Genomic DNA, 25,849 nt, shown 5'->3' with positions numbered 1-25,849 from the left:
GACTTAACTTTGAACAGAATTTGAAGAATGTTTTGAACCTTGAAAATGAAATAATGAATAATGAAAAATGAATAAAATTTGTCTTTTTATATGTTTTCCCTATAAATTCATGATAGCATTTCAACAGAACTACATGCCTTATAAAATTTGCCTAACAAAATTTGGTTTATTAATTTTTTTTGATTGTCTGCAAAGTTGGCATTTATGTTGTACACGTGCCATCAGGTCCAATTTATAATCACTGATGACCCCTAATTTGTGCACATTCTCTTTCGATCTTTATATTTTTTATAATATCTACTGGAGTCTTCTTCTGCTTGTGTGTGAGCAGGCAGTGAAAGACAAGGATGATGTCATCACTCATTGTGCTCCTCTAGTCATTAATACTCTGCGCTGCAACCCAACGGGCTTGTAAGTATGGAAACAAAGCTATAACCGAAGCAAACCCACTCAGCTTTTGATAATAAATTACCAGAAATATAAGAACTGACTTGTTTTTTTGTTGTTTTTTTTTTTGATAAAAGGTTTGGTCTTATTTAGGTCACACAACATGACAGCATTAGCAGCCACAAGGGCGAAATCTAAAGGTGTTGTTAGTGTGGAGATGCAGGTCGTTCTGACACAACTAAATTTCTCAACGGAGCTTTTTATTTCTCGCCGCTGACCCCCCTGGCAACCCTCTGCAAACACAATGAGAATCAGCCACTCTCCAGTCAACCAAGATTCATCATCATTTAGCTGCATTACCAGCGCTTACGTACCCCCCCTTAGCAGTGTGTTAAAAGCCATTTTCTTTGAATTTGTTGACATGGAAATTGACAAAGTTTGCTAAAACAAAAAAGGACCTACAAATCAGATAACTGTCATCATCTTTCAGACTAAAAGCAGCAATTTTTCCAGCCTTTCACAAAGCGTTAAAGAGACAAAGGGTTGTGATTTCATTACCTTTCTTTGTTGCTACTGACATCTAGTGGATGCATTCTCTAATAATAGAGATCACAACAGCTTTCAGTTTGTGGAGGGTTTATTTTTAATTTTATTTTATTTTTTGCCATAACTTTGGCACATTGACAAAAGGGAATGAAAAGAAGCTTAATTTAATAACTAAAAATATAGCAAAAAATATATATCTCACCCAAACACAAAGACGTGGATTTAAACCCAGCATTAATGTCTTCTGAGAAGTCATAAGTTCGGGGTTCCCTCACATTTTTTCATTTTAAAATTTTATAATTTAACAGATGCAAATATTTTTTTTTCTGAGAATTTTTTTTTTTTTTCCCAAAAATGTTTTGGCTTTTTTAATATAAACATTCCTTTTAAAAATGCTTGTTAATTTAGACCACTTCTCAAATTTGGACCAAACTGTTAAAGCAAAGTTTATGATTTCCGATCCCTCTTTTCTGCAAGTAAGGACAAAAAAAAATAAATAAATAAATAAAAAAAATAGGTGTATCAAAGCTTTGAATAGTAAATAAGCCACTTCAGATCATGCTCAGTTTAAGAATTGCACGTCAAGCTTAAAAATGTTTAGGAAAAACAGTAAATAAAAGGTAAAACAACTTCCATTCCTTTTGTCAATTTTCCACACCGCGAACAGTAAAGGTTAAGACAGCGGGAAAGCACCTTCTGAAATAAGACGGCCTTCAATTTCAGCTTAATGACAGCTGGTGTGAGTTGCTGCACGGGATGAGCAGTTTGCCATCTGGTATCGTCCAACATCGTGCTTCAGTAAAAGCACGTTAGCAGCTAATAAATATCTGAGGTTGAGCGTCCGGCAGTATATATGTGTGTGTGTGTGTGTATATATATATATATATATATATATAATGCTCAAAAAAATAAAGGGAACATTTCACTTTAATTTTGTGTGTGGCTCCAAATCCAGGCCTCCATTGGTTAATAAATTTGATTTCCATTGATGATTTTTGTGTGATTTTGTTGTCAGCACTTTCAACTTTGTACAGAACAAAGTATTCAATGAGAATATTTCATTCATTCAGATCTAGGATGTGTTATTTGAGTGTTCCCTTTATTTTTTTGAGCAGTGCATATATATATATATATATATATATATATCTTCCTGTAAGGTTAAAGCGACCTGCTGCTGGCTGTGTATTCTGTCTGCCACTCACTCCGCCCTCCCAGTATTACGTTACCGTATTCCCATTTTCAGGGCTGAAGCTGGGGAAGAAAGATCCCTAAAATTAGCAAGGTGGGTGCCCTGTCTCCACCGCTGCCCAGCAGCAGTGACGTTAATTGCAACCTATTTTTACTCAGGGAGTTCAGGACCGAGAAATATCAGGTTTCTCTTGTGCTTTATTTTGGCATTCTCAGGTTTAAAATGAGCTGCGGAAAGCCTTGAGATGGAGAGCTGAAATGTGAGGTCACAGATCGGTGTTTAGCAACATGCACCCCAATGGGGTGAATAAGACAGCTTATTTTAATTATGACACGAAAACTTTTTACCAATTGGTGTTATATGATCAACTGGCCATACATTACATGCATTACAATTAGAAATTTAACTGGAATGAACCGTGTTGACATGAAATGAGCTCGTTTGTCAATAGCTGCACATGGCATGAGGTGGACCTGACATTTGCTGCAGCTCGTCACTGGAAATAAACTGAACTGATGCGACAATCTCCCGATAGAAACATCTATTGCAACTCCTGGAATTGCTACGAATGCAAAATATGACAGTAAAATCAAAGAAATAACCACTTTGTTCTTAAGTGAAACCACTTTGTTCTTAAGTGAGCTGATAACACGGACACATATTATTTTTTCATTCTGAATTTTATTCCGACATCTCCAAGACTCTTTTGCTCTCAGGCCGTCATCAGGTAAAATGAATGAGTTCAGTAAGAAAGGAGCCTGACCATTCGGATTCCAAAGTTCACAGAGCCGCTTGGTGTGCTTTCAGTTTCACACATCAGCAATAAATACAGGATCAACAACAAAAAAAAAAAAAAAAAGTCGTCATCTTGTGTTTGTAAGACTAAGACGCAATTACGGCTGAAGGAGCCATCCGTTTCATTTCTGAGCTGCATTTGAGGTTAAAGGGCAAAGGTGGGACTCTTTCGTGGACACATAAATGTCGGCTGTAAATCCCCAGTAACAGTCTGAAGCGGTCTTATTGACATTCAGCTGAACACATTAGCTGCTGGTGTAATTACAGAAAGAAGATGGATGTAGACATACTTCCAAGCTTTGTAATATTAAACAATTTACTGAGAGAAGATGAGAAAACTCAGAAGGCATTCTTAGCTAATACACTCAGAAGACAGCAATTTACTGTGAGCGAAGCAACCCGAGTCAATTATCCCCGTCTGTGGAATAAGGATGTGCCGTTTGGAACAACAATTCTGCAGATACTTTTAGCTTGGGAAAAAAAAAAAAAAGAAAAGGAATACCTCTAATTGAAATAAAACAAACTGCATAGGCTGGGAACACTAATAGAGTTGAGTTTGCTGCTGCCCATTTTGTGCAATCCAATCAATGCCAATTATCCCAAGTCTTTCAAGTAATTGTTCTAGAGGCTGACAAAGAGTATTGCAGTCTTAAATATTAAGACACTCAAGTTACTAGTCCTCTAATACTGTTGAATTAGTGTCCTTGCTTGAAGTTACACTTTATTCTTTTCTTTTAAATCAGATAAGTCAGTAACAGAATGTTTGGCACAGTAATCTAAATACATTTCCCATATTAAACAGACATTAAGTGGAAAACCTGATAGTTTGAGTTGATGTATAAATGAACAAAACAAGAGTTGAACTAATATAACCACACTTCATTTCCATGGATTTTTCTCTGAATATCTTGATCGGATGTCAGAAATCAGAAGCCTTTATTTATTTATTTTTTTTTACAAAAGCCTGATCATGGTGTGATGCTCCTTTTTAGTTGGAGAAACTTCAAAACAGAGGAGGTGGGAGTACGTCATCAATTTGCTAGTCACAACCAAGTCTCAAGTCTTTTTATTCAAGTTGCAAGAAATAAAGTCAAGTCAAAAGTTCAGCTCAAAGTCAAGACAAAGGAGTTCTAAGTCAAGTCTCAAACTGTCAACTTAGACTCAATCAAATATTACTAGTTTGCAAAAAATATTAGTAATTCCAAAATGCATTTGTTTGCCAGAATTAAATGGTAAGAAAAATTCTGGTACCTTTGCATTTCACACACACAACATAAATAATGTCTGGCCTTTTTCACCGTTTCTTACCCATCTCATTTTGCAGCAAAACCTTTTGAAGAAAGTTTATTTTCTGTCAAACTATTGCTAAAGTGACATTGTGTGCACCCATGTTTTGTCCAAATAAGATAAACGATGTCAACACGGAAAAACAATGGATGCTTTTAGAAAAAAAAAAAAAAAAAAAAGAAAAAAAAAAATCATCCGTCTAAAGTTCCTCACCTACAATGCCGGATGAATTAACAATCAATATAGGAAGAAATTGATTTCTAGATTAGAAAATGACCTGGAAATTGGCTTTGGCTTACAAAATGTAAATATGTTCTATTTTTCAGTTTACTTTCATTTAACAAAGTGTGGAATTTTTCCTAACACGGAGATTTGACCTGTTAAACAAGTTGATACACCACTTTGGACTGGCAAATCAGGATGGCAGCTTTAACAAAATTTAGATTAGTTTTTTTTCAAACCTAAAATTAGAACACCTTTTGACAAGCATGCAAAAATTATTTTGCAGCTGTTAAGCTAACTAAAAGTGTTTAAGGAAGTTCCAGGTTGTTGACTATTCATCTAATTTTTGATCACGTGTTTGTTGGACAGTACATACCTTTTGGACCATCTTGTAATTTGTTTAAAACCAATTAAATAACCAGAGGAATTATTTTCTATGGTGCCTCTGTGGACCCTTTTATGCAACATAACTGAATGTTGTATTGGATTCTGGGCAGAAAGTTTAAGATAGCAAGAAGCTAATAAAGCAAACTCCATTTTAATAGAGGGTCACATTCAAATCAAATTAAAATTTGAAATCTTAATTTAATTCGATTTAAAATCTCAAACAATTTAAATGTAAAAGTCCAAGTGAAGTCAGAGGAACTAGAAAATTGAGTCGAGGTCTTTAGTTTAAAGTCATTACATTTTTTCCATTCTAATGCCACAAACCAAAAAGTTTAAAACAGTCTTTGTGACTTAATCAGGAAATTTATTCCAGAATCGGAAGCAGAGACTACTCCCAGAGGATGTGGGTTTATTGCTATGGTTTGGTCTGACACGTTGCTATTAGAGCCAGAAGTGGAGAAAATGATGAACACAGAATGTCTTGTTAAAGGGGAGTCTCTTCATGGAAGTCAGTGGAGCTCAATGAAAGCCTCCATCTCCTCAGAGATCAGTCCCCTGTAAGGCAGCCTGTGCTTTTCAATCGCACGAGCTGCCAGGCACTGAAGGGTGATGTAGTTCAGCGGGTACAGTGCCGTGTGGCCGCCGCTGTGATCATCCAACAGCTCGTAAGCCGTTTTCCTCTGAGCGTTCGTTGCGTCGAAGTGGGCCCCCGCCTTCACCAGCAGCGCCATTATCTCCGGGGAACCGTTGTTGGCGGCAACGTGCAGCGGGGTGTTGTTCTCACAGTCCCGCGAGTCGACATCTGCGCCGCACTCTAGGAGCAGCGCTGCCACCGCCTGAGAGGGGAAGCGGCCCACTGGGTAGCGGCCCACAGATGTGGTCTCCTTGTCCACGGCCATGTGGAGCGGCGTGAATCCGTTCCGACCTCGAGGGTTGAGCTTGAGCAGCCGGTAGACTGTGTGCTTCTTTTGGTGTTCCTGCTCGGGGTTGCACTCGAGCTTTTCCAGTAAAAAGATGAGGTGGAGGATGATGGAAAGCGCCTTGTTGAACTGAGGGGCTTCTGGGGGGTTGTCTCTCTGTGCCACAGCTCTTTCGACTTCCCTCACGCTTTTCCCCAGCACAGTCATTAGGTCCTGGAAGGTGATGCGAGTCGACAGGGTGCCTTTGGCCCTGTCCTGAAGAACAAAAGAAAAGAGCTCTGCGAAGGAGAGGAAACTGGAGGCCGTCATGGGACTGAGGGGGTCCAAGTTGCTCTGCTGCATGTCTAAGGCATATTTCCACAGACTGATACAGCGCTCAAAGTTGCCCGAGTCAGCGTACACAGCTCCCCTGTACCGAATGTAATAAGATGTGTCCGGGTGGGATGGCCCGAGGATGCGCTCACGAACCAGCAAGGCCTGCATCCTCATTTCATCAGGATCTGTGATTAAAGCTTCAAGCTCCTCTGCAGTGCTCACCTCCTGGGCACATCCGTAGGCAGGGATGGGAGGACCAGGCGGAGGCTTGGACAGCGATCCAGCTTTGTCGCCCGCCTCCCTCAGCTCCATAGCTCTTCTCCAGTACCTCATGGCTCCCAACAGATCACGTTTTTTGTCCACAAACGTTGCTCCCAGTAGCTCCAGTGCATCAATCCGCTCCTCTCTGGAAGTGCGGGGCTGGTGGGCCAGATACTCCACAATGTTAGTGTGACCCGTTACACTGGCAGCCAGGAGGGGGGTCATCCCATACCCATCCCTCTCCATGCGGGCGTTGCACTTCAGCAGCATCTTCATGATGTCCAGACTCCCAGACTCAGCGCAGTCATGGAGGGCCGTGTTCCCTTTCACACTCTTTCGGTTCACGTCAGCCCCACGGTCCAGGAGAAACTTGGCTATCTCTTTGTGGCCCTTGTAGCAGGAGATCATGAGGCAGGTGTGGCCGTGGCGGTTGGCGACCTCCATGTCCGCTCTGTGCTCCACCAGGTAGCGAACGATCTCCAGGTGGCCGTCGAAGCAAGCGGCTCGGAGCGGGGTGGAGTTGGTTAGCGTGGCGTTGTTTACCGAGGCGCCGTGTTTCAGCAGCGTCTTCACCACGGGGAGGTGACCCGCTGCCGAAGCCGCCCACAGCGGTGGAGCCCCCTCGATAGTCTCGCCGTCAAAGTTGACCGAGCCCCCGAGTTCTACATGAGCTTTACAATGTTCGAGCAGGTAGTCTACGACCTCTAAATGTCCGTACCGAGAGGCTATGAGAAGCGCGGTGCTGCCCTGGGTTTTCTCCTCCGCTAAAGCCTCCAGCTCCTCTGGAGTTTTGTTGCTCAGCAACTTCTGGATAAGTTTCAGCTTACCATCTCTGGCCGCGTTAAAAACCGCCACGGTTATATCCATTTTACAGGCTCTGTGCTGTAGCACCGCACACCAACTCCATGCCCACTTGCTTATAGAATATCTGAAGTACCTGGTTTTAAGCAGTGGAGCGCCGGAATCTTAGTTTGGACCCTGTTTCTGACTCATATCTTTCTGCCATTTTGAGGTTGCTGTCAAGATGGCGTTTGTGCTCTTTGACAGGTCTCTGTTTACAAGTGAAGCATAGTATTCTGGGTATTGTAGTCTTACCTCAGAGTCTTTGCACTTAAAATAGGGAGTGTTATTGGCAGAAAACTACATTTCCCATGAGTCAATGCGAGTTAAATCACCAACAGCTGATGGCTTTCTTTGTTATGGTTTTTGGAATCAACCTGAGGCTTTGTCTCTGACTGACAGCTGAAGGCGAACTCGCAAATTGAATAAAGTTATTATTATTATTATTATTATTATTATTATTATTATTATTATTATTATTATTATTATTATTATTATTGTGTGCTTTAACTGAACTAGACCTACAGCACAAATGAGTTTCAATAAGATTTTTTTTCATTGGCTGTTTTCTTTTTTACACACACAAAAAAGAATTATAATATAATATAATATAATATAATATAATATAATAAAAAATGTTTTCCAATCTACTTTACTGTACCCTCATTCAATTGAAGTCATAAATTTCAGTGATGGTAAAACAACCTGCATCTACTAAAGTGAGGCTTCATGTGAAGTGAGCATACAGATGGTTACTGGCAGTAACAGTAACCATCTCAGATGGTTACTGGCAGATCTCAGATGGTTACTGTTACTGCCGTAATTTGACCTTAATGGTAAAAAATAAGGCTTGAGTATTATTTGCTGTCAATGGTTCTGTTAATGGTAAACAAAAAAAAAAAATTGAGAGATTCAATATTCTCCCTAGGAGAATGTAAAGTTTTTAAAAAGCTTGGGGAAACAGTGTTAAAAACAATGGATCAACATTTGAATAAATTAGTACAAATCTTTCCAGCCTTCTCAAAAAAGATTTCATAGAAATAACAAAAGTTCTGTGTCGACTTTCCCTTGAAACTGAATAACTGTTTTGAAAGTCTGATTCCAAAGTATTTTTCAGTGCCTTTTATGCTATTAAAGTCAACACATTTATATGAGAAGTATTTTTGAACTGCTCTGCAGTGTGTTATGTTCAAGATCCTCTGAAAAATGTAAATTTGGTGGCAATAAGAGCAATTGAGACAAAATGCTAAAGAAATAATTATTTGCTTCTGAAACTAAATATTGTTGAAAAGCACCAATAAAACCTTCCTTTAATCATGAGTTTAATCCATGAACCAAACTTCTCAGAAGCCATGTTGAGTTGACGATCCCATTCCCAACATTAAGTGATTGTTTTGAGTATAGCAACTTACCACAGCTGCTGCAGTCAGTGCTATAAACAACTAAATACTTAGTTCTAGCTCTAATTTACACAACCAGGGCATGATTGCAATACTGTAAGGTGTTGAGATACCAGCGTATGTCCTTCTGGGAAAATGTTCAATTTCTGAAGATTTCTATAATTCTACCTTGCTTGATTTACAGTCCATGCTCTTTTGAATAAAAATACTGTTGCACACCATGACTCCCTGTATTGCTCTCAGGGACCTGCTCTGTTGAAACTGCGGGATGCTGAATGGCATTGCTTTAAGAGACTGATGGAGTCCTGTTTGCTTTGTAACTTTTATCTGAATGTTTGGACTTGCATAATATAAACCTTTAGTAAAAATACAACAACCATTGGAGATACATAAAAAACAATATGTTTTAAAACCTGATAAAAGAAACACATTTTTACTAAAGCTGAAATATTACAGAAAAACTATCACTGCTACATTTGTATACAATTTGTTAATTGTTATTTTGCTTAAATAGGCAAATATTGTCCAAAATATAAGATAAACCTGATAGGAGGTGCAACTTACTGTCTGTCTGTCTGTGTGTCTGTGTGTATGTATGTATGTATGTATGTATGTATGTATGTATGTATGTATGTATGTATGTATGTATGTATGTATGTATGTATGTCAAATTGTTGCCAGAGCATTTCTGATGTCATGGGGAAGCTTTTCTTCAGCAGGAACAAATTCACAGTTATAGGAATAGGATGATGGATGAAGCAAAAGATAAAACAATACTGGAAGAAAAAGCCTTTCAAGGCAGCAAAACAACTTGAGACTGGGGTGAAGTTTTGCCTTCCAGCATACAGAACGAGAGCTATAAAATGGTCTAAATCAGTGTCTCAATATGCTCACTGACATTTTCCATCTTTTCTGCCTGAGCTGAAGCTGTTTTACAAAGAAGGCAGGGTGAATAGTTTCAGAGACTTTCAGCTGTGGTCGCAACAAAAGCTTGCTCTATAGTATTTACTCAGGTAGAAATTCAAATGAAAGCCACACTTCGCAATATCTAATTTGTTTACAAAATATACAAATGATGTATCCACAGTGCTTTGTGTCAGTCTATTACAGAAAACACAAACAAAAGACACTGAAATTTGTAACATTTATTTTAATCATGGCGTCCATCATTTTTCCATATCTGTTTGAAAATGAGAGACTGGTTTCTATCCTCAGGTCAGGATTCAAACCCAGGATTTTCTTGCTGCAAGGCAGCAAGTGCTAACTGCTCCTCCAAGCTGTCCTAATTGTTCCAGTATCTATCTATATTCTTTGAACTCTCAGTTGCAGGTGCCATAATGCTCAATAAAAGCAATTTCGTTTTTCAAATTATTTTGAGCTGTATCTCTGCAAAGTTTTTACGTTCTTAGTGCACGAGCTCTCTCTCGCACTTTACATCACAAAACTTTGAACTACAAAGTCGAAAAGATTGGATTTCTCCCGTTTTATCCTTTTACTCTCCAGTCTGTAGGAAATTAAGCTCCTTCAGAGTCACAGACGAACATGTCCCAAATGGGTGCTTGTTGAGACTTATTTCTGTACTTCAGAAGTTAATGGAGTTGGTGAAACATCACCCCAGGGGCAGAAGCCTGAAATGCTCTGAAAGTCAATTTTTACTTTTTCCTTTTTTTTTTTTTATGCGATTTCTTTCTCCACTCTGTCCCAGGGTTGTAATGTCTTTGTGGGTCATAAAATATCAAGATGTCCAATTAACCTCAAACAAGGCAAGTAAAGTGGCTTGAATTGTTTATTAATATTTCAAAGCTCTCAGCATGTCATTTTGCTCTTTCACCAGCAGAGGACGCATAACACCCACATTAGCACAATGCTCTGCATGGATCAGCCTGTACATGTGGCGTAAAGGAACAAATAGATTTCCATTTATCGCCTGAAATGCTAGGAACATCAGTCTGTGTAGATTAATTATAGTCTAAGCAGGATGTTCTGTGTGATTGCCGCCTTTATCATCAGTTTAAAACTCACTAGAGGAATGCCTGAATTGGATGTGTGGATTTAAAATTAAACAGGGAGTTTGGGGCCTCAAAGAGACAATATTGTTTGTGGAGAACCACTAAAAAGCCCCACAAAATGACACCCGGAGTTTGCAAGTCTCAGAGGACGCAGCCTCTGTTCGCGAAAACAGGAAGCTTTTGTTGGCGCAAAAGAGGATTTTCAACCATTGTTACTGTCCTTCATTGGTTCTTAGAAATGACAAAATGAGAAGAGATAAAGTTGCAAATTGGAATAAAAAAAAAATCATCTTGTCGTATTTTTAGTGTGCTCTTTATTGGTAAGTTCTGGAACTTCTCACATTGCGTCAGTCATATTTACAATAGGAGTCTTTCAAAAATCCAGTCTTTCAAGTACACAAAGGCATGTATCATTTGCACAGTGACATGCAAAACTTTTGCACGCAATAATAGAGTAGATTTATTACAAAAATACAACTTCAAGTTAGACATGTGAACCGAGAAGAGCTACATCAGAGAGGGGCAACACCTTTTTGGAACGTCAGCACGTCAAGAAAAATACACAAACACCGCTCTGCCATTCACAATGCTCACATACCAGCAAGCACTTAAAGTATGTCTGCGTGTCTCTGTTTAAGCTTAACTAGTCGTGACAAGAGGGACTCTGTCGACACACACAACACCGTGTGCAAGATGCAGCTCCCTGGTCATTGGTATGCTGCTTCTTGCCCAGTATCTGGAAGGGTGGGATGAAAAGGTCGGCGGAGGAGAGGCGAGCCGCTCACTTTCACTGGAGCCTTGACAAGGTCTCCCTAGAGGTTTGCGAGCAGCTCACTGAGCAGCACCTCCCTCTCACCCAGAAGCACATCTCTCTTCAGACTGGTTCCTTTGTTCACAACCTTTATCTTCATGGCCAGATTCTTCACTTGCGCCTGGGGCAGTGCGTCGAAAAAAAAGTCTTCATTGAACTCCGGGTTCCTGCTGTTCTTGATGATGGTGCTCCGTTGTTTCTGCTGCTTGCCGGGGTTCAGGTAGAGCGCCACGCAGCAGTTAATGCTTTTCAGGTCTGTCTGCCTGTTGTAGAGGGCCTCCGCGGCGAGCACGCGCACCCTTAGCCGGGCGGCTTCGGGGTCATAGTGGGTGCTCAGCCTCAGGGTGCCCCCCTTGTGGAGGTTGACGGTGTGCTCACGCTGCAGGAGATCCGAGGCTGTTGCCCTGGAGCTGCCGGCTTTGGCTCCTCGGAAGGCAGGAGAGGGGGGGCAGCGCGTGCGGCGCCGCTGCATGTTGGGGCTGTTGTCAGCGGAACTGCATTCGTCAGTGGAGAGAGAACTGTGGCGTGCCAGGGAGCGTCTTGCACGAGATACCTTTGGGGGGGGGGTAAAAGAAAAAGCAGCAGGTAAATATATGAAGGATTTACTTCTAGCTCAGATAATCTTATCATCTGACTAAAACAAGCAGAAGTGATCACCTTGGCCTGCGTTTCCTGGGTAATAGATCGAAGTAGGGAAGCAGACCTGGAGAGGAGGGGGGAGTTGAAGGGGGAAGACTCAGCGGATGAGCAGGTGTCGCTCTCTCCTCCACTGAAGTAGCGATAAGGATTGGGGTCAGCTGGGGCCAGCAGAGTCCCCCCTTGGGAGCGCCTCTGGGAGCTTGGGGAGTTGAGGGGGCTGTTGGGATCACTGTGGAACAGGCTTTCCTTGCGTCTAGTGTGAGGAGATTCTACCAAGGTGGAGAAGCCATAGGAGGTCTGAGCTTTAGGGACGTACGGCAAGGACATCGCAGTCTGCGACTGGGGGTCAGCGTTGGTATTGACGTCCACGGTGTGCTTGTCCATTGTTCCGGCGCCCGGCTCGTCCGCGCTCTCTATCTGGATGATGTGACGGTTGGCGGACTTTTGCAGGTTGCGGGAGAACAGGCGAGGGCTGCAGATGCCCTTGCTGCTCCGGGCTCGGGGGCTCTGGCTGCAGATAGCGTTGTCGGAGGAGGAGGGTCTCAGATTGGCGCGGGGCTTGGGCTCTGGGCTGGTGGACTCCTCAGGGGGGCAGCAGACGAGTTTGGGGGGGATAAAGAAATCAGGGATCCTTTCGGGGGTGAGCACATTGGCATAAACAGCAACGGGAATGGCCTCCGTCGTCTGCGGGGGCTGGGAATGAGTCCCACTGCTCTCCACAGAGCTGCGCAGCTTCTCCAGCAACCACATGCCCACTCAGACGCTTCAGCTCACCGCTTAGCGATGGAGACAGAGAAGACAACAAATGAAACCGAAACAGACAAAAATATCAGAGTAATTTTAATTTGTTCCAATAAAGAAATAATAAAAAATTATATGTTTTTTTATGGATATATATATATATATATATATATATATATATATATATATATATATATATATATGTAAAGTAAAACGTTATTGTTACTATTATGAAAATTTAACTGTTAAGTTAACTAATTATAAATATGAATTAGTAATATTAAAAACATGTTTTTACAAAACAAAGAAATCTTTGGCTTGTTTATAAAAAATATATAAAATAATACATCATTTGTTCATTAATATTAATATGTAGATACTTGCACTACTTGACAGAAAAAAATACTAATATTGCATGTGTTTCTTTACTGCAACTTTGTTTTAAAAACTGAAATACAAAGCTCTTAATCTGAAAACGATGAACGAAATAAGCACTAAAGCGAGAAAAAGACCTTTTTTTTAGTACTTCAGTTAGACGTGAGAAAACCAAGCAACAATAATACACGAGCTCAAATGCATTCACTGCAGAGCGAGTGGCAGTTTTTATTCGCTTGAAACGAAGATTTTGTTTCAAGTAAACTGCTTTAGGCATCGCGAATGTGTCTTACGAAATTAGATGCTGGAAATAAAAAGAGCATTTGCCCGTCTAAATAACTTTTCCTGTCGCCCAAGTCCACATAAAGTGTCATAGCTGCACTTTAGGAAACAAACCCACCTGTTGCTGGTAAACTCTTTGCTGATCAAAACAACGAAGCGCTCGTCGCAGCCTCTCCAAGCTCTCCGTGCGTAAAAAAAAGGGGTTTTTCCAGCCTGTTGAAGCGCGCTCCTCAACGCTCGCCAGCGGGAAAGAGGGGATGCCAGATCAGGCTCCCTCTTTATATGACGAGGTCTGTGACTTCTGAGCCAATGAGAAGATTGTGAAGCCTTCCCATTACATTAACCACAAAACTGTTCTCAGCGCAGGAATGCACGCAAAGGGAGAGGGGCTTCAGCTACTGCAAAATGACACACATATATCTATATATATATACACATAAATATATATATCGTCCCCCATGATTGGGTTTGTTGATTTTCTTTGTTTTGTTTTTTTATTATTATTTTTTTAAGAGTGCAATACTCTTAAATACTAGAGAGATCCAATCAACATACCATAATATTGGCATATTATCTGCGCAGCAGTTTTCATATCTTGCCACTAGTTCTCAGTTGGCTTTGAGTTTGGACCTTAGCCAGCCCACGGCGTCAATAAGATTTGATCAAAACCCATTCGGTTGCATCTTTGGCTGTACGTTTAAGGTTGTCGTCCGCAGTCAGAAAGAACTGAGAGCGTCTGCCAATTTTCTTTTTCTCAGTTCCCAATGAGATTAACTCACAGTTGGGAGTTTTACAGGGTGCTTTGATTCTAAACCGCTACATTGCCGCTTTTGATTGCATGTTTAAGACTGGTGTTGTGCTGGAAGGTGAAATTCCAGCTCGGTCTCAAGTCTTCTGCAGCCTCCAACAGTTTATTTGTAAGGATTTTCCCAAAGTAAGTGCATCCATCTCCACATCAACACGATCCATAGTCCTTTCAGAAAATAACCTACGCTCCACACCAGTAGATGTGGGTTTCCACTTTGCAAAACATTTGGAAAAGCATTCATCATTCTCCTTCCGATTCACAGTTATGTGCTAGTTTGAAATGGTCCATCACATAAGACCCCCAATTCACAAGTTGGAATACTTTTGCTAAGTACTTTAAATGTTAAATACGTCTCCCCAAATTTGCAAACTGCTTTGATCAGCTTGCTTTGCAACAAAAAACAAAATGTAACAATATCTCTGTTAAAAGTTCCTACAGTTGTTTTTCAGATATTCCTGGCTGTTTTCATGAAATCCCACAGTTCATCCACAAATCTTCCAGCTGCTGACACGCTGCTGACTTTGATATCCTGCCAGAGTGTGTCCCACGTGAGTCCTTGGATCTCCAGACCCCGCTGTTCTTTGTGCAGAAAAAACTGTGACAAACACCTGTATCAAAAGTTGCCTTCCGTAGTTTGGATGCAAACTCTGGAACGGTCTCCCCGCTGATTTCGAAGGCGGTGCATTAAAAGTTATTTTTAAGCCAGGGAACATATTTTTCTGTATTAATGTTAGAGCCACAACAGATTGTTGCTGAAATCATTGGGTTACTCAACAGACTTCCTGTAAAAGTTCAGAGAGGCGGCAGCCAGATGGGGGGTAATTTACAGTCTCACATGGTTTAATAAAAACACCTTTTGTAAATAGGATTTCTTTTTTTCTTGTGACATGATTTAAAATAGCTTCCATATTTATTTTTTTTCCTATCCATCCGGAAAGATGCATTGACAAAATAGTTCACAGTGCAAGGGCACAAACAAAGAAAACGTAGCTTTAGGTGGTGAGTTTTCATTGTCTTCGATCTTCAGCCGGTTTCTGCTCGGAGCAGGCCAAAAATGCGTTCAGCCCACAACAGACTGTTTTGCCAGGTGTTAAACACGGAGGTGGATCTGTCATGGTAGGAGCAGCCATCTCGTAGGAGTAACTTGGACCAGTCAGCGTTCCACAAAACATTTTAAACATGGCCAAAAAATGTGAAGGCAACCTACAGAACTAGGATTTAATGATTTAGGTCTAAAATCCTCCTGTCCCAAAGGCTGCTGGTACGGTTCCTCCTCGCTGAATTGATCACAGGAGGAGAGTGTGGAACGTCGTCATTGCTGGTTTTGCAACGTGTTCCCGTATGTGTTTTAAATATGGAGAAGTTATGCTTTGCACAGAGGTTCATTCAACTTAAGCTTTTTTTTTAATTTGTCGATTTTTAAACTATAAACTTTAACGGATGGAATTGGATTCTATCGGATAAACCAACATACAGTAGTGCATAACTGTGAAGTGCATGGAAAAATATGAACCGTTTTCTTGCAAATATCTAAAAGTGTGCTCATTTATTTGTAGAGCCACCTTTTACAACGGTTTAAGCTTCATGCATTTTGGTATAGGTCTCAGATGGTAACTTGAGTTACAGGATTGGACTCCAGTGCCACTTAATCTAGAGAAACAGAAACTTCAAACTTGACTCTGGCTTGTGCTTTAAAGAGTCAAAACTTGACTCAAACTCATCTTCTGAGATTCTGTTATCAACACCACATTTATCTCAAGCAATAAAAGCGAAAGCACGTCTCTTGGCGCCGACCACAACAGACAGGAAAGGCACTGCATGCATGCATTTTCCTTTGAAAGGATTGTGTTAGCTTATGAGTCTCGGACGTTCATGCATCAACTGATCATAAAAAGCTGTTCATGGAATAACATTAATAACAAATCACATGGGTATATATCAAGTTAAATATGTTAAATTATTCTGGGTAATTTCAGAAAATAGAATTAATTTACCTCTGGCATCTTCTTTGCTTGCTGTGAAGTTAGCTGCAACACTATGCACATTCTATAAAACCACGAAGACCAGAAAGAGTAAGAAGGCATACTTTCTGGAAATCCTTGTGCTCATGTTGCACCAAAAAGTGCATTTTTGCATTAGATTTGTTGGCAGAATGCCTCCCCAAAAAAATATCCACATGGTGCAGTTTAACGAGTTATTGCTGATTTTCCAATTTCAGATCTATGTAAGACATTTCGCAGAGGAAGACGCAAGGGTAAGAGTCAATCATGAAATTCCCAGAAACATTTAATTAAAATGTGATTCATACAAACAACTGTGGAGTTAAATAACGTTTAAAAATGTAGAAATGTGCAAGATCTAAAAAAAAAAAAAAAAAAGAGAAAGATGAAGACGTTATAAAATGGTGTAAAAATGATTAAAAATATTTAAATGCCGTATAGTGTGTGTGTGTGTGAGTGTGTGCGGGAAGCTGAGAGATTAAATCATGTTTATCAGTCTTATGGCCTGTGGGAAGAAAGTGTTGCACATTTTGTGTCTTTGCTCTAATGGAGCGATGTTTCTTGCCAGATGGCAGAAGATCAAACAATCCAGGAGCTTGAAGCAGTCCATGAGCAAAGTCAAGTTATTAATTTTATGCTTTGTTTGGTACCCTTTAATTAGTTGTAGTTCAAATTCATTGTTGATTTAGTAACTACATGTCACATGTTTTTAAGCTCTGCTACGTTCAGCTTCAAAGGATTCTTCATAAAATGGCATTAGAGTCGAGAGAGATAATCATTTCCAAAGCAGAGCAGGGCTACAAGTGAGTGAGTAATGACAACTGGATGGATTGGACCTAAAGTCAATTGTCTTTGTTGTTAAACCGCATGACCAGCAGCTTCGCTTCCACTTCATAACCTGTTTTATAGTCACAGCTGTTTAAATATAAAATGTATACATTTTTACATACTGTATTTTTCGGACAACAAGCCGCTACATTCCCCCCCACGCTTTGAACCATGCGGCTTGTAGCCCGGTGGGGCTTTTCTGTGGATTTTTCTTCAACCACCAGGGGGCGCTTTAGCAGGAAGTGAATCATTGGAAGTCAAAATTGGAAATCAAAGAAGAAAGCGCTGCTTTTCATTTAGAACAAGCACATGCAAGCAGCAGGCACGACGGAGAAATTTCTTCAAACTCATACCCCCTCTCATCATGGAAACCGCACGAAGAAGTTCATATGATGCCGCTTTTAAGTTGAAGCTGCACGTAAACTCAGCGTGAACGAATCCATGGAGACGCAGGGCTGCGACCTTAATAGCAGATTTATTAAGGATGCAACCTTCTGCTGCTTCCTTGTGGAAAACAGAGAGCGGCGGAGATACCAGCAGCTTATATCCTGGTGCGGCTTATATATGTATGTTTCCAGTTGTTGTTGTTGTTTTTTTTTATTTGTCGGTGCGGCTTCCATAACTTATAGTGAGGTGCGCTCTATAGTCTGGAAAATACGGTATTTTAATATATTCTATTATCAAAAGCACAACACAGAGAAAAAGTAGTGGGCTAAGGACACAGCCTTGGGAGCTCCCATACCAATAGTAACACTTATGAGATCATGGTACCAACCCAGATGCTTGTGGTCTGTCTGACCAAATGTTTTAAATGCAATTACAGAAATGTGAGTCTATTGAGGTACACCTAATTTTTATTGGGAGCAATCGATGATAAAATTAATTATGTTTTTGTACCATTGCTTGAGATGAAGGTTTTCTGTTCAGTTCCATGGAAATTGTGTTTGCCATCAAGTGTGGTGGCTTGAGAAATTTAAATTTTTGTTTTACATTTGTAATTTATTTAGGAAGTGCTCAAAATGTCATGTCTGAGAGTCGATGCTTTCGCGATGTAATTGTTTATATTCTCAGTTTAAGGAGATTTTCAAATAATAACATTTTACTTGATGACACATTGCAATTTCTACTTGTGCAAATAAAAGTAACAGAATAAAAGTAAAAAAAAAAAAAACACGATGTGATCGCAAGGTGATGAAATCATAATAAATGCGACACTAAATTTACTATTCTGGAAGAATTTTGGGAATTTAACATAAATATGTAAATGTACTTTACACTATTGCCAAATTACTTTCAATCACAGAAGAAATATAACCAACATATAGTGTGGCAAAAGTATAAAAATGTGCCAAAAGAAAATTAAAAAGGCATTTTGAAAATAAATACTTGGTAAAATATAATTATCTAAACATACATACATTCCTAGACCTGGGAAATGAATATCCTAAGATTTTCATAAGGAGTATCTGTGCAAAATAGGCCAATTTAAGCTGCCTTTCTAAAAGTAGAATGCAGTCAATTAGTTATATTAGTTACAAACCATTAGCTTTGTATATTACAATGATTCGTCCACTTACAACCCATTAGACTTTCCTCGTTTATTTATAATTCTTTCCTCTCTCTTTCTTTCTCTGTCTCCACTCATCAATCTTAAGATTTATCGTTAAGCTTACTGTGACGATGGAGAAAGAAGAGTCGCCTGGATCAAATTATTAGTTACAAAAAATATATTTCCTCCTTACAAAATGATTCCAACATATGGTGGAATGTTTTCTTTTCCGATTCTGAAAAAAACAAAACAAAAAAACCAAAACATTCTCCACAGCTTATGCTGTAAACGTATGAATATGTGTTCTTGCTGGACGGTGTGGCTGCCAGCTTTAATTGGACCCCAAGTAATGAGGCTGTGCACACTTATCTGATTCTTCCGGACCTCTCCACCACAGCCCTGTGGATGGAACGCGCCGTTTTCTTGCTCCAATTAGGTGCCTGCCGTAGGCAATCCTCGGCACCAGTAACTAGCTACATCGACACGCCGCGTCTCACATGTCACTTTGACTCCCAGTCGCCTGATCCATAATATCACCAGTCATAAAGGTGTTAAACAACGTAATGGAGGTTTCTCTTCTGTATAAGCAGAAGTTGCCTCAGGGGCTCTTATGAGTTGTTTCTAGCCCTGTGACCAACTTAAATTGTCATCCTTTTATAAGCAAAAGCTGACTTATAAAGTCAAGTTGTTCATAGTTCTAATTTGTAGACTTGTTGACGTGCAAAACTGGGTTTGATGCGTCGTCTTTTAACGCACTTTTGATGCATTTATGTTACTCTGCATGTCAGTTATCAAAAATGATCACTTGTGTTGGAACGTCTTAGCAGTACAATATTTAGGGGAGACTGATCTAAAATAAAGTGAGGGTTACAGAAACAGAACAGCTAATAATTACAGCAGAGCAGAAATAAATCAAAATGCAAATAAAAAAACTCAAACTATCCAGAATCCTGACAAATTGTAGTAGTTTTTAACACTTCACTCACTGGGCATTCTTCTGTGTTTTCTACTTTATATTACAGTTGCTGTTGACTATAAGGTTTTAGCTTCAGAAAATGTCTTAATGAAATTCTGAACTATGAAGAAAAGGTCAAATGAAAACATTTTTTTCATAAAATCTGGGATTATATCCAGCATCTTATTAAGGCAGAAATAGTAATTTATAATACAATTTGGACAACCATTATAGTTTTATGCAAAACAGGATGCTTTACTACTGGAAATACAAAAACGAACAACGATGTAATTGCAAAATATCAGTACTAAGCATTAATCATTTCGACGGTTTCTTTCGAGGGTTGGTTAATAAAGTTAACAAATTTGACAGTCGGTCTTCATTAAATTGTCTGGTTAAATTACAGCTTGTAGCTCAAATGCATAATCCTCTCGGTAGTCCGACTTGTGTTTTTATGAGCTCTTAGCATGACAGGTGTCGTATATAAGAGTAGGTCTGTTATCGTGAAAGCTTGCAGGACATTGTGACATGTGATATTAAGTTTAATCAATCAAGCTTATGTGCATAGCACATTTCAGCAACAAGGCAGTTCAAAGCGTTGAGTGCCGTCACGACAACGGTGTAAAAGCAATTTAATGAGTTGGTTTCAAGATAAACAGACAAACCAGACCATTCTGAAGATTTGCAAACATCCACACATGATGGATCGTGAGCCTGACTTCTGGACCAACATGCTGAAATGTTATCCAATTGTCTATGAGCTTTGTTCCTCATAATATCTCTTTACCACATTGCTGAGTCAAAAGCCAGCGTTAAAGTTGATTTAAGATTTATGAAACTGATAATAAGACCCGGTTAGAGAAAACATTTGTAAAAAATAACTAAATAAATAACTGATCTGATGTAGCGCAACACAAAATATGAAACTTGTTTACAAAACTTTGAAACATGATGCCAATTACTGTTGCACAACGGCTCTGTGGTGACTGAGTGTCCATGTACTATAAACAATGACTCTGCCTTCAATAAGCGTTAGAACAGTACTCTGCATGGTAAAGATCTGATAACTGAGAATTGTTGACATGCTTAAGAAATATTGTATGAAACAACAAAAACAAAAAAGAGAAAGAAAATTGACATTTCTTCAAATATATATGAAGTAGGCAAGTAATTAATAATTACCATGGTCAGTCTACTGACAAGTCATTTTCACTAGTTAAACATCTTGGGCAGCTTATTAGCTGCGTGAATTTTCATAACTTGTCACCTGTTGCATATCAAAAGGCAATAATTATCCACAAAGAATGGGCTCTGGATTTTATTCTTGCAAGAGTCTGCTGTTGTTTTTTTTTGTTTTTTTTTTTGGAATCAAAATGTATTTCCCGTTTATCTTTTGAGATCATTCACTAACAAAATAAAAACAAAAAACAAAAAGACAACTAGATAGGAAAGAAATTCTACATTGTATTTTATGCTACTGTAGAGCAAAGTGTGTTTAAAAGCAGGACACACAGGGCACAGCAGCTGAAATCAAGAGTCCACCTACGCTTTTCAGCAGCATCGCCTTCATTATGTTGTATTCACCGCTGGATGTTATTTGGCTGTCTTTATTATTGGCCTGATAAGCAACAATTGGACCCACATCACAAAGAAAATAGCTGCGATTATTTTTTTATTTTTTATTTTCTTGTGGGTGTGTGCGTGGGTGTATGTGAGTGTGTGCCAGAGAGAAAGGACCTATTGATTTCAGCTTTCATTACTTACATAGTCAGTGGAGGAAGTTGAAATCTCCTCCAGAAAACAGTACTGAAAACTTTAAATAAATGTCAGAGTAAATGTCAAAAGACCGTCAGCCTCCACACTTCTGTTCTTCTGTAAGGATCTTTTTTGGATTTTTTCATTCCTCTTCTTCAGCAATAGAGTCACCTAACCCCGAACCAGTCAGCTTGAGTTAACTTAGACGGCGTAACATGACTCGACTAAAAACGTGAAAAAGGCAAAAAAAAAAAAAAGGAAAAAATGAAACACATTGTGCAATCCTATAGCATGAGGTAAACTTGTTTACTCCTCTCGTAGGATGGGGGTTACAAAGGATTAAATCTGTAGTAATGACGCTCACTGTGATTACTTACACAGTGTTTCGTCAGATCAGACTGGTTCATTTAAAAAGATAAAGTTGTCCAAGACGACGGAACCAAAATCTTTATTTCCGTCAAGAAAAACCTGCTTATAGTTCACATCCTTTAAGTGCAAATACGTGAAATTTATACCAACCAGAAGGAAAGAAACAAAGCAATTCTGTTCTTTAACACATTTTCCAATTTAACTGATTGTCTCATCCCCTGCTTGATAATTGGATGGATTAAGGTTGCCTGATTAGATTGGAAAATAAAATACATTCTTTTTTTTTTCTTTAAAGAAATTCTGATTACTAGTGAAATAAATGGGACCATTTCATGAATATATCAGCAGTGCTCTAACAGAACTAATGAGAATCGTGTTCCAATGCACCGATTGCAAACTGTTATTATATATGAAATATATCTTTTATTATTATTATTATTTAAAGAAAGCATAAAATACAATGATCCATAATAAAGACAAAAGCTTTCAGTGTGAGTCACGGCCATCCTGAGATGAGAGGATGGTAGTGAGTTGAGTCATGCAGATAAGTTTGGATCCAATAGTCTTATTGTTGCAATTTCTAGCACATTTTTTTGAACATCATCCCACCTCAGCGTGCCATAACATCATTTAAAAGAACCTTTTAAAATTCCGATTGCTGAATATTTACACATTCCATCAATGACATAACAAAGAAAAAAAAAAAACGGTAATGTGAAATCACAACATGCTGTTCATGTAGAAATTCTCACTTTATACTCACAACTATCACTACTCTTGAAGTAAACTGAGAACAAACACTGTTGGAAGACAATGTAGGCTGTTTTTGCAATTCTGTGCTGTTTTCTATATGCAGGCTGACCTTTAGATTGAATCAAATCTGTCACATCAAGAGCAAAGAAAGGTTTGCAAAAAGGGATGCCCCTGTCCCTCGTGCACAACCACCTGAAGCGTGTGAATTAAAAAAGTGCATTCAGACGACGCAGCATCTTCTTACTGTCTGAAGTCTGTCTCAGTGTCCTCTTAAAATGCATCGCACAAGGCAGTTATGTGTGTGGCACCTCACACGATGTCCCGCAATATTTTGCAGTTCAAACGAGCGCCACGTCTGGATCTGCTGTGCACCTCCTCTTGTGCCTGTTTTCTGCCTCACTCGGTGGAGTGGAAAAACAGGATTGGAAAATACAGTATGAGGAAAGAATAAAGTAAGTACATTTGGTTCGCGTTTATTAAAGAGTCTCATATTAGATTAACATTATTATTATTATTTTTTTTGATTGTCATGACTCCAGTACTGATAAACAAAAAGAATCCTGCATAAACGCCAAAACAAGCCTCTTGTGTCCGACTCTTCTTCATTCCAGTTCTTTTACTCTGCGGACCACTGGACTCACGAGATTGAGTATTCACGTGAGAGTATGAGCCGGAAATCCCACCATAATAAATATGAGCCAGTCAAGCCAGGCTCGCAGTTTCACTTTTTCATTTTTTTCTCAACTTCCGGGTTTCTACAACGGTTCTTTACCCTACTTTTTTTTTTTTTTTTTTTTACTTTTTTTTTTACGTGTTTTACTTTGCCACCGTGTTTCACTTCCTGTCTCATGTTGATCCCATCGAATTTCTGCGTAGCTCCGACCATGTGTGTAAGGCTCCATTGATTTTAACGTGTTCTGTTTTCTGCATACACAATCAGACCCGATTTTCCGTCAGATTGGATGCCAAAACAGATCCAGTGTGTCTTTGTCTCATCCCTTCCATAAAGTCACTAGATGGTTATCAGTACTGGTCTCAAACCTGGATAAAGAAGGATGGGCAGAACTGCGACATTAGAAACAACTATCGTCAAAGGGGCAAAACCTTAGTTTGCCACAAGGGGCAGCGCCCTGGAGCCAAATGCAAATAAAGGAACGGGTGAGTTCACACTCTACTCTAGCAATAAATGGGTCTTGCTCTGTCTTTTTTTACAGGTTTGCAGGGTAAACAAGAGTTCAGACAGTAGGTAGAAGTTGAGTGTTGCTGCATATAGAGTTGTTTGCAGGTTGGCAGGCAAACACATATGAAGCTCAGTTGGGCAGTCAGAATCTGAGGTGCAGGATAACACGGCAAGACAAGGCTTCAAAGACACGAGGAGCAAAAGCTCTCTTCAAGTACGGATTTGATTCGATTGCGATTTGATGGGTGAAAACGACAACCTGTCGGAAATTTGATAAAAAAGATGAAAAATATTACAAAAACAAAAAACTGGTGACTGTTATAAATCTTATAAAGATCATGTGTCAGGTAGATTGCTGTAGATCTAGAAGCCAGAGCAGCAGAAGCAAAGATGTGAGGAGCAAAAGACACACACACACACACACACACACACACACACACACACACACAGGGAACAATATGAGAAGCAGAAGGAGGAAAAAAGGGGAAGACAACCCAGCAGCCAGTCCTAATCATTACCCGCTGGTTTTCTGTGTGTGCTTTGCATCCGATAACCATTTATCATTCACGAATCCAAGGTGCCAGATTTCTGATAAAACACTCAAACTGCAATCCTTAACTTGACAAGGATATGCATATTTACAGAAGCATGGAAACAACACGGCTGTTGTAAAAAAAAAAAATCAGCAGATTTTCAGACTGTATGAAATTATGTAGACTTCAGAAGAAATCATTTTCCTTTACCTAATCTCCAAATGTGTGATTATAGCGCGTATACTTAGGATTGTCTCAGATACAGGTGGATAGATATATGAAGTCACACGAAGCTGAATCAATTTGAAGGGCATAAAGACGCGCATGGTAATAACGGCATGCTGCAAATCTTTCAAAGGAGGGAAAAGATCTGAAATAATTATAGCTATTTTTTCTTTTAGGTTACATAGATATTTGCTTTCACCAGAAACATGACAAATAAAGATGCTGTTAAGGGAAACATAAAAAGAGCAGGTTTATTTTGAGAGAGATGGAGCAGAGAGGTAACTCTCACTTTTGTTCACTTTGGCGAAAGATTTGTTAAAACTGTAAACTGATTTCACTCGGTAAGCCACTAATCTGTGCTTCGTCACGCAGCCCCCGGGGCTTAGCCAGCATGCTAAACAAACGGCAAGCAACGAAAGCGTAAGACAGACAGAGTGGGTTCTGGGGTGCTTAGTGTCAGTGTTTGGTGGCGGTGATAAATTTGTTGTAGGATTAACTCATGTACAGTACAACAGACCACGAGCCATGTGTGTAGATGGAACAAATAAACACAGCAAACAGGAAAAAAAAGAAAGAAAGAGGAGACAGATGGAGAGGGGGTGAAGGCGGTACAAGAAGAAGCATGGAAAAAGTGAAGAGTGGACCAAGACCATCTGTAAAACAGTTGGGAGAAATAGTCTAGAGAAGACAGAACATGAGCAACAACAAACAGCTTTATTTGGTCTGGTTTAAAGACCAACTAATCAGTTCTAAATCACAAAAATGATCTAATGCCCTAATAAAAAAAAGTACAGTGAAAAGTATATGCCCCATTATGAGTTTCTGCTTTTTTTTTTTTTTTTTGTGGAATCACAAAATGACTTCAAAAGAACCTGTCTGGCAACATGAAAGATTGCAATAATAATAATAATAATTAAAAAAAACAACTAGTCCTTTTCTAAACAAAATAAAATCACAAGCAGGTGACACATAAAGTCACTGATAATATTTAGTCTGGGTTATAATTGAGAAAACATTGCACAGAGCATTTTTTTTTTTTTTTTTTTAGATAAGTGTTTATGAAAATTACTTCAAGAACTCACTGATAACTGATCCAGGAGGTTTCAAAAGATCTGGAGGTTTCACTTGTCTGGGTTAAAGTCAGCACTTGATTATGATCTATGGGAGCGTTTAAAGGTCAAAAACACTTATGATTAGCAAACAAAGGCACATCTCATGTTTGGCAAAGACATCAAAACAGCCCAAAACAAGAACGTCATGTTGACAGTTGTTGGTGGTGTGATTGTTTGGGGCCGCTGCTCCTTCACAACTTGTACAACTTGCTCTAATTGATGGGACTAAGAATTCTGCTTTCCATGAAAAAAAAATGTATGGAGAATATTGGAACAATCAGCTTGTAAATTTAAGAATCTTCTTTAACACAGGAAGTGATGTTGTCGGCTTGCCTCTTTTAAGCTTCTTGTTGTGTGTGTGTGTGTGTGTGTGTGT

General features: G+C 39.4%; 2 protein-coding genes across 2 annotated transcripts; both read right to left on the bottom strand.

The window, feature by feature from the left end:
• Window positions 1–3,653: 3,653 nt before the first annotated feature.
• On the bottom strand, window positions 3,654–7,384 carry fem1a (fem-1 homolog a). The gene has a single exon (XM_015055632.1). The coding sequence runs from the start codon at window positions 7,174–7,176 to the stop codon at window positions 5,323–5,325; it is 1,854 nt and encodes a 617-aa protein (XP_014911118.1). The 5' UTR covers window positions 7,177–7,384; the 3' UTR covers window positions 3,654–5,322.
• A 3,471-nt stretch (window positions 7,385–10,855) lies between these two features.
• On the bottom strand, window positions 10,856–13,738 carry LOC106961719 (C2 calcium-dependent domain-containing protein 4C-like). Its single transcript, XM_015055634.1, has 3 exons — window positions 13,525–13,738; window positions 12,027–12,784; window positions 10,856–11,922 (listed from the first exon to the last, which is right to left on the bottom strand). The coding sequence occupies exons 2-3, from the start codon at window positions 12,756–12,758 to the stop codon at window positions 11,371–11,373; spliced, it is 1,284 nt and encodes a 427-aa protein (XP_014911120.1). The 5' UTR covers window positions 12,759–12,784; window positions 13,525–13,738; the 3' UTR covers window positions 10,856–11,370.
• Window positions 13,739–25,849: the final 12,111 nt, after the last annotated feature.

Source organism: Poecilia latipinna, unplaced genomic scaffold (assembly GCF_001443285.1).
Source record: "Poecilia latipinna isolate Pla-1442-1.1 unplaced genomic scaffold, P_latipinna-1.0 Scaffold1326, whole genome shotgun sequence".
NCBI classification, from domain to species: domain Eukaryota; kingdom Metazoa; phylum Chordata; class Actinopteri; order Cyprinodontiformes; family Poeciliidae; genus Poecilia; species Poecilia latipinna.
Note: the sequence above shows the minus strand (reverse complement) of the source record. Positions and strands in the feature narration are given on the sequence as shown.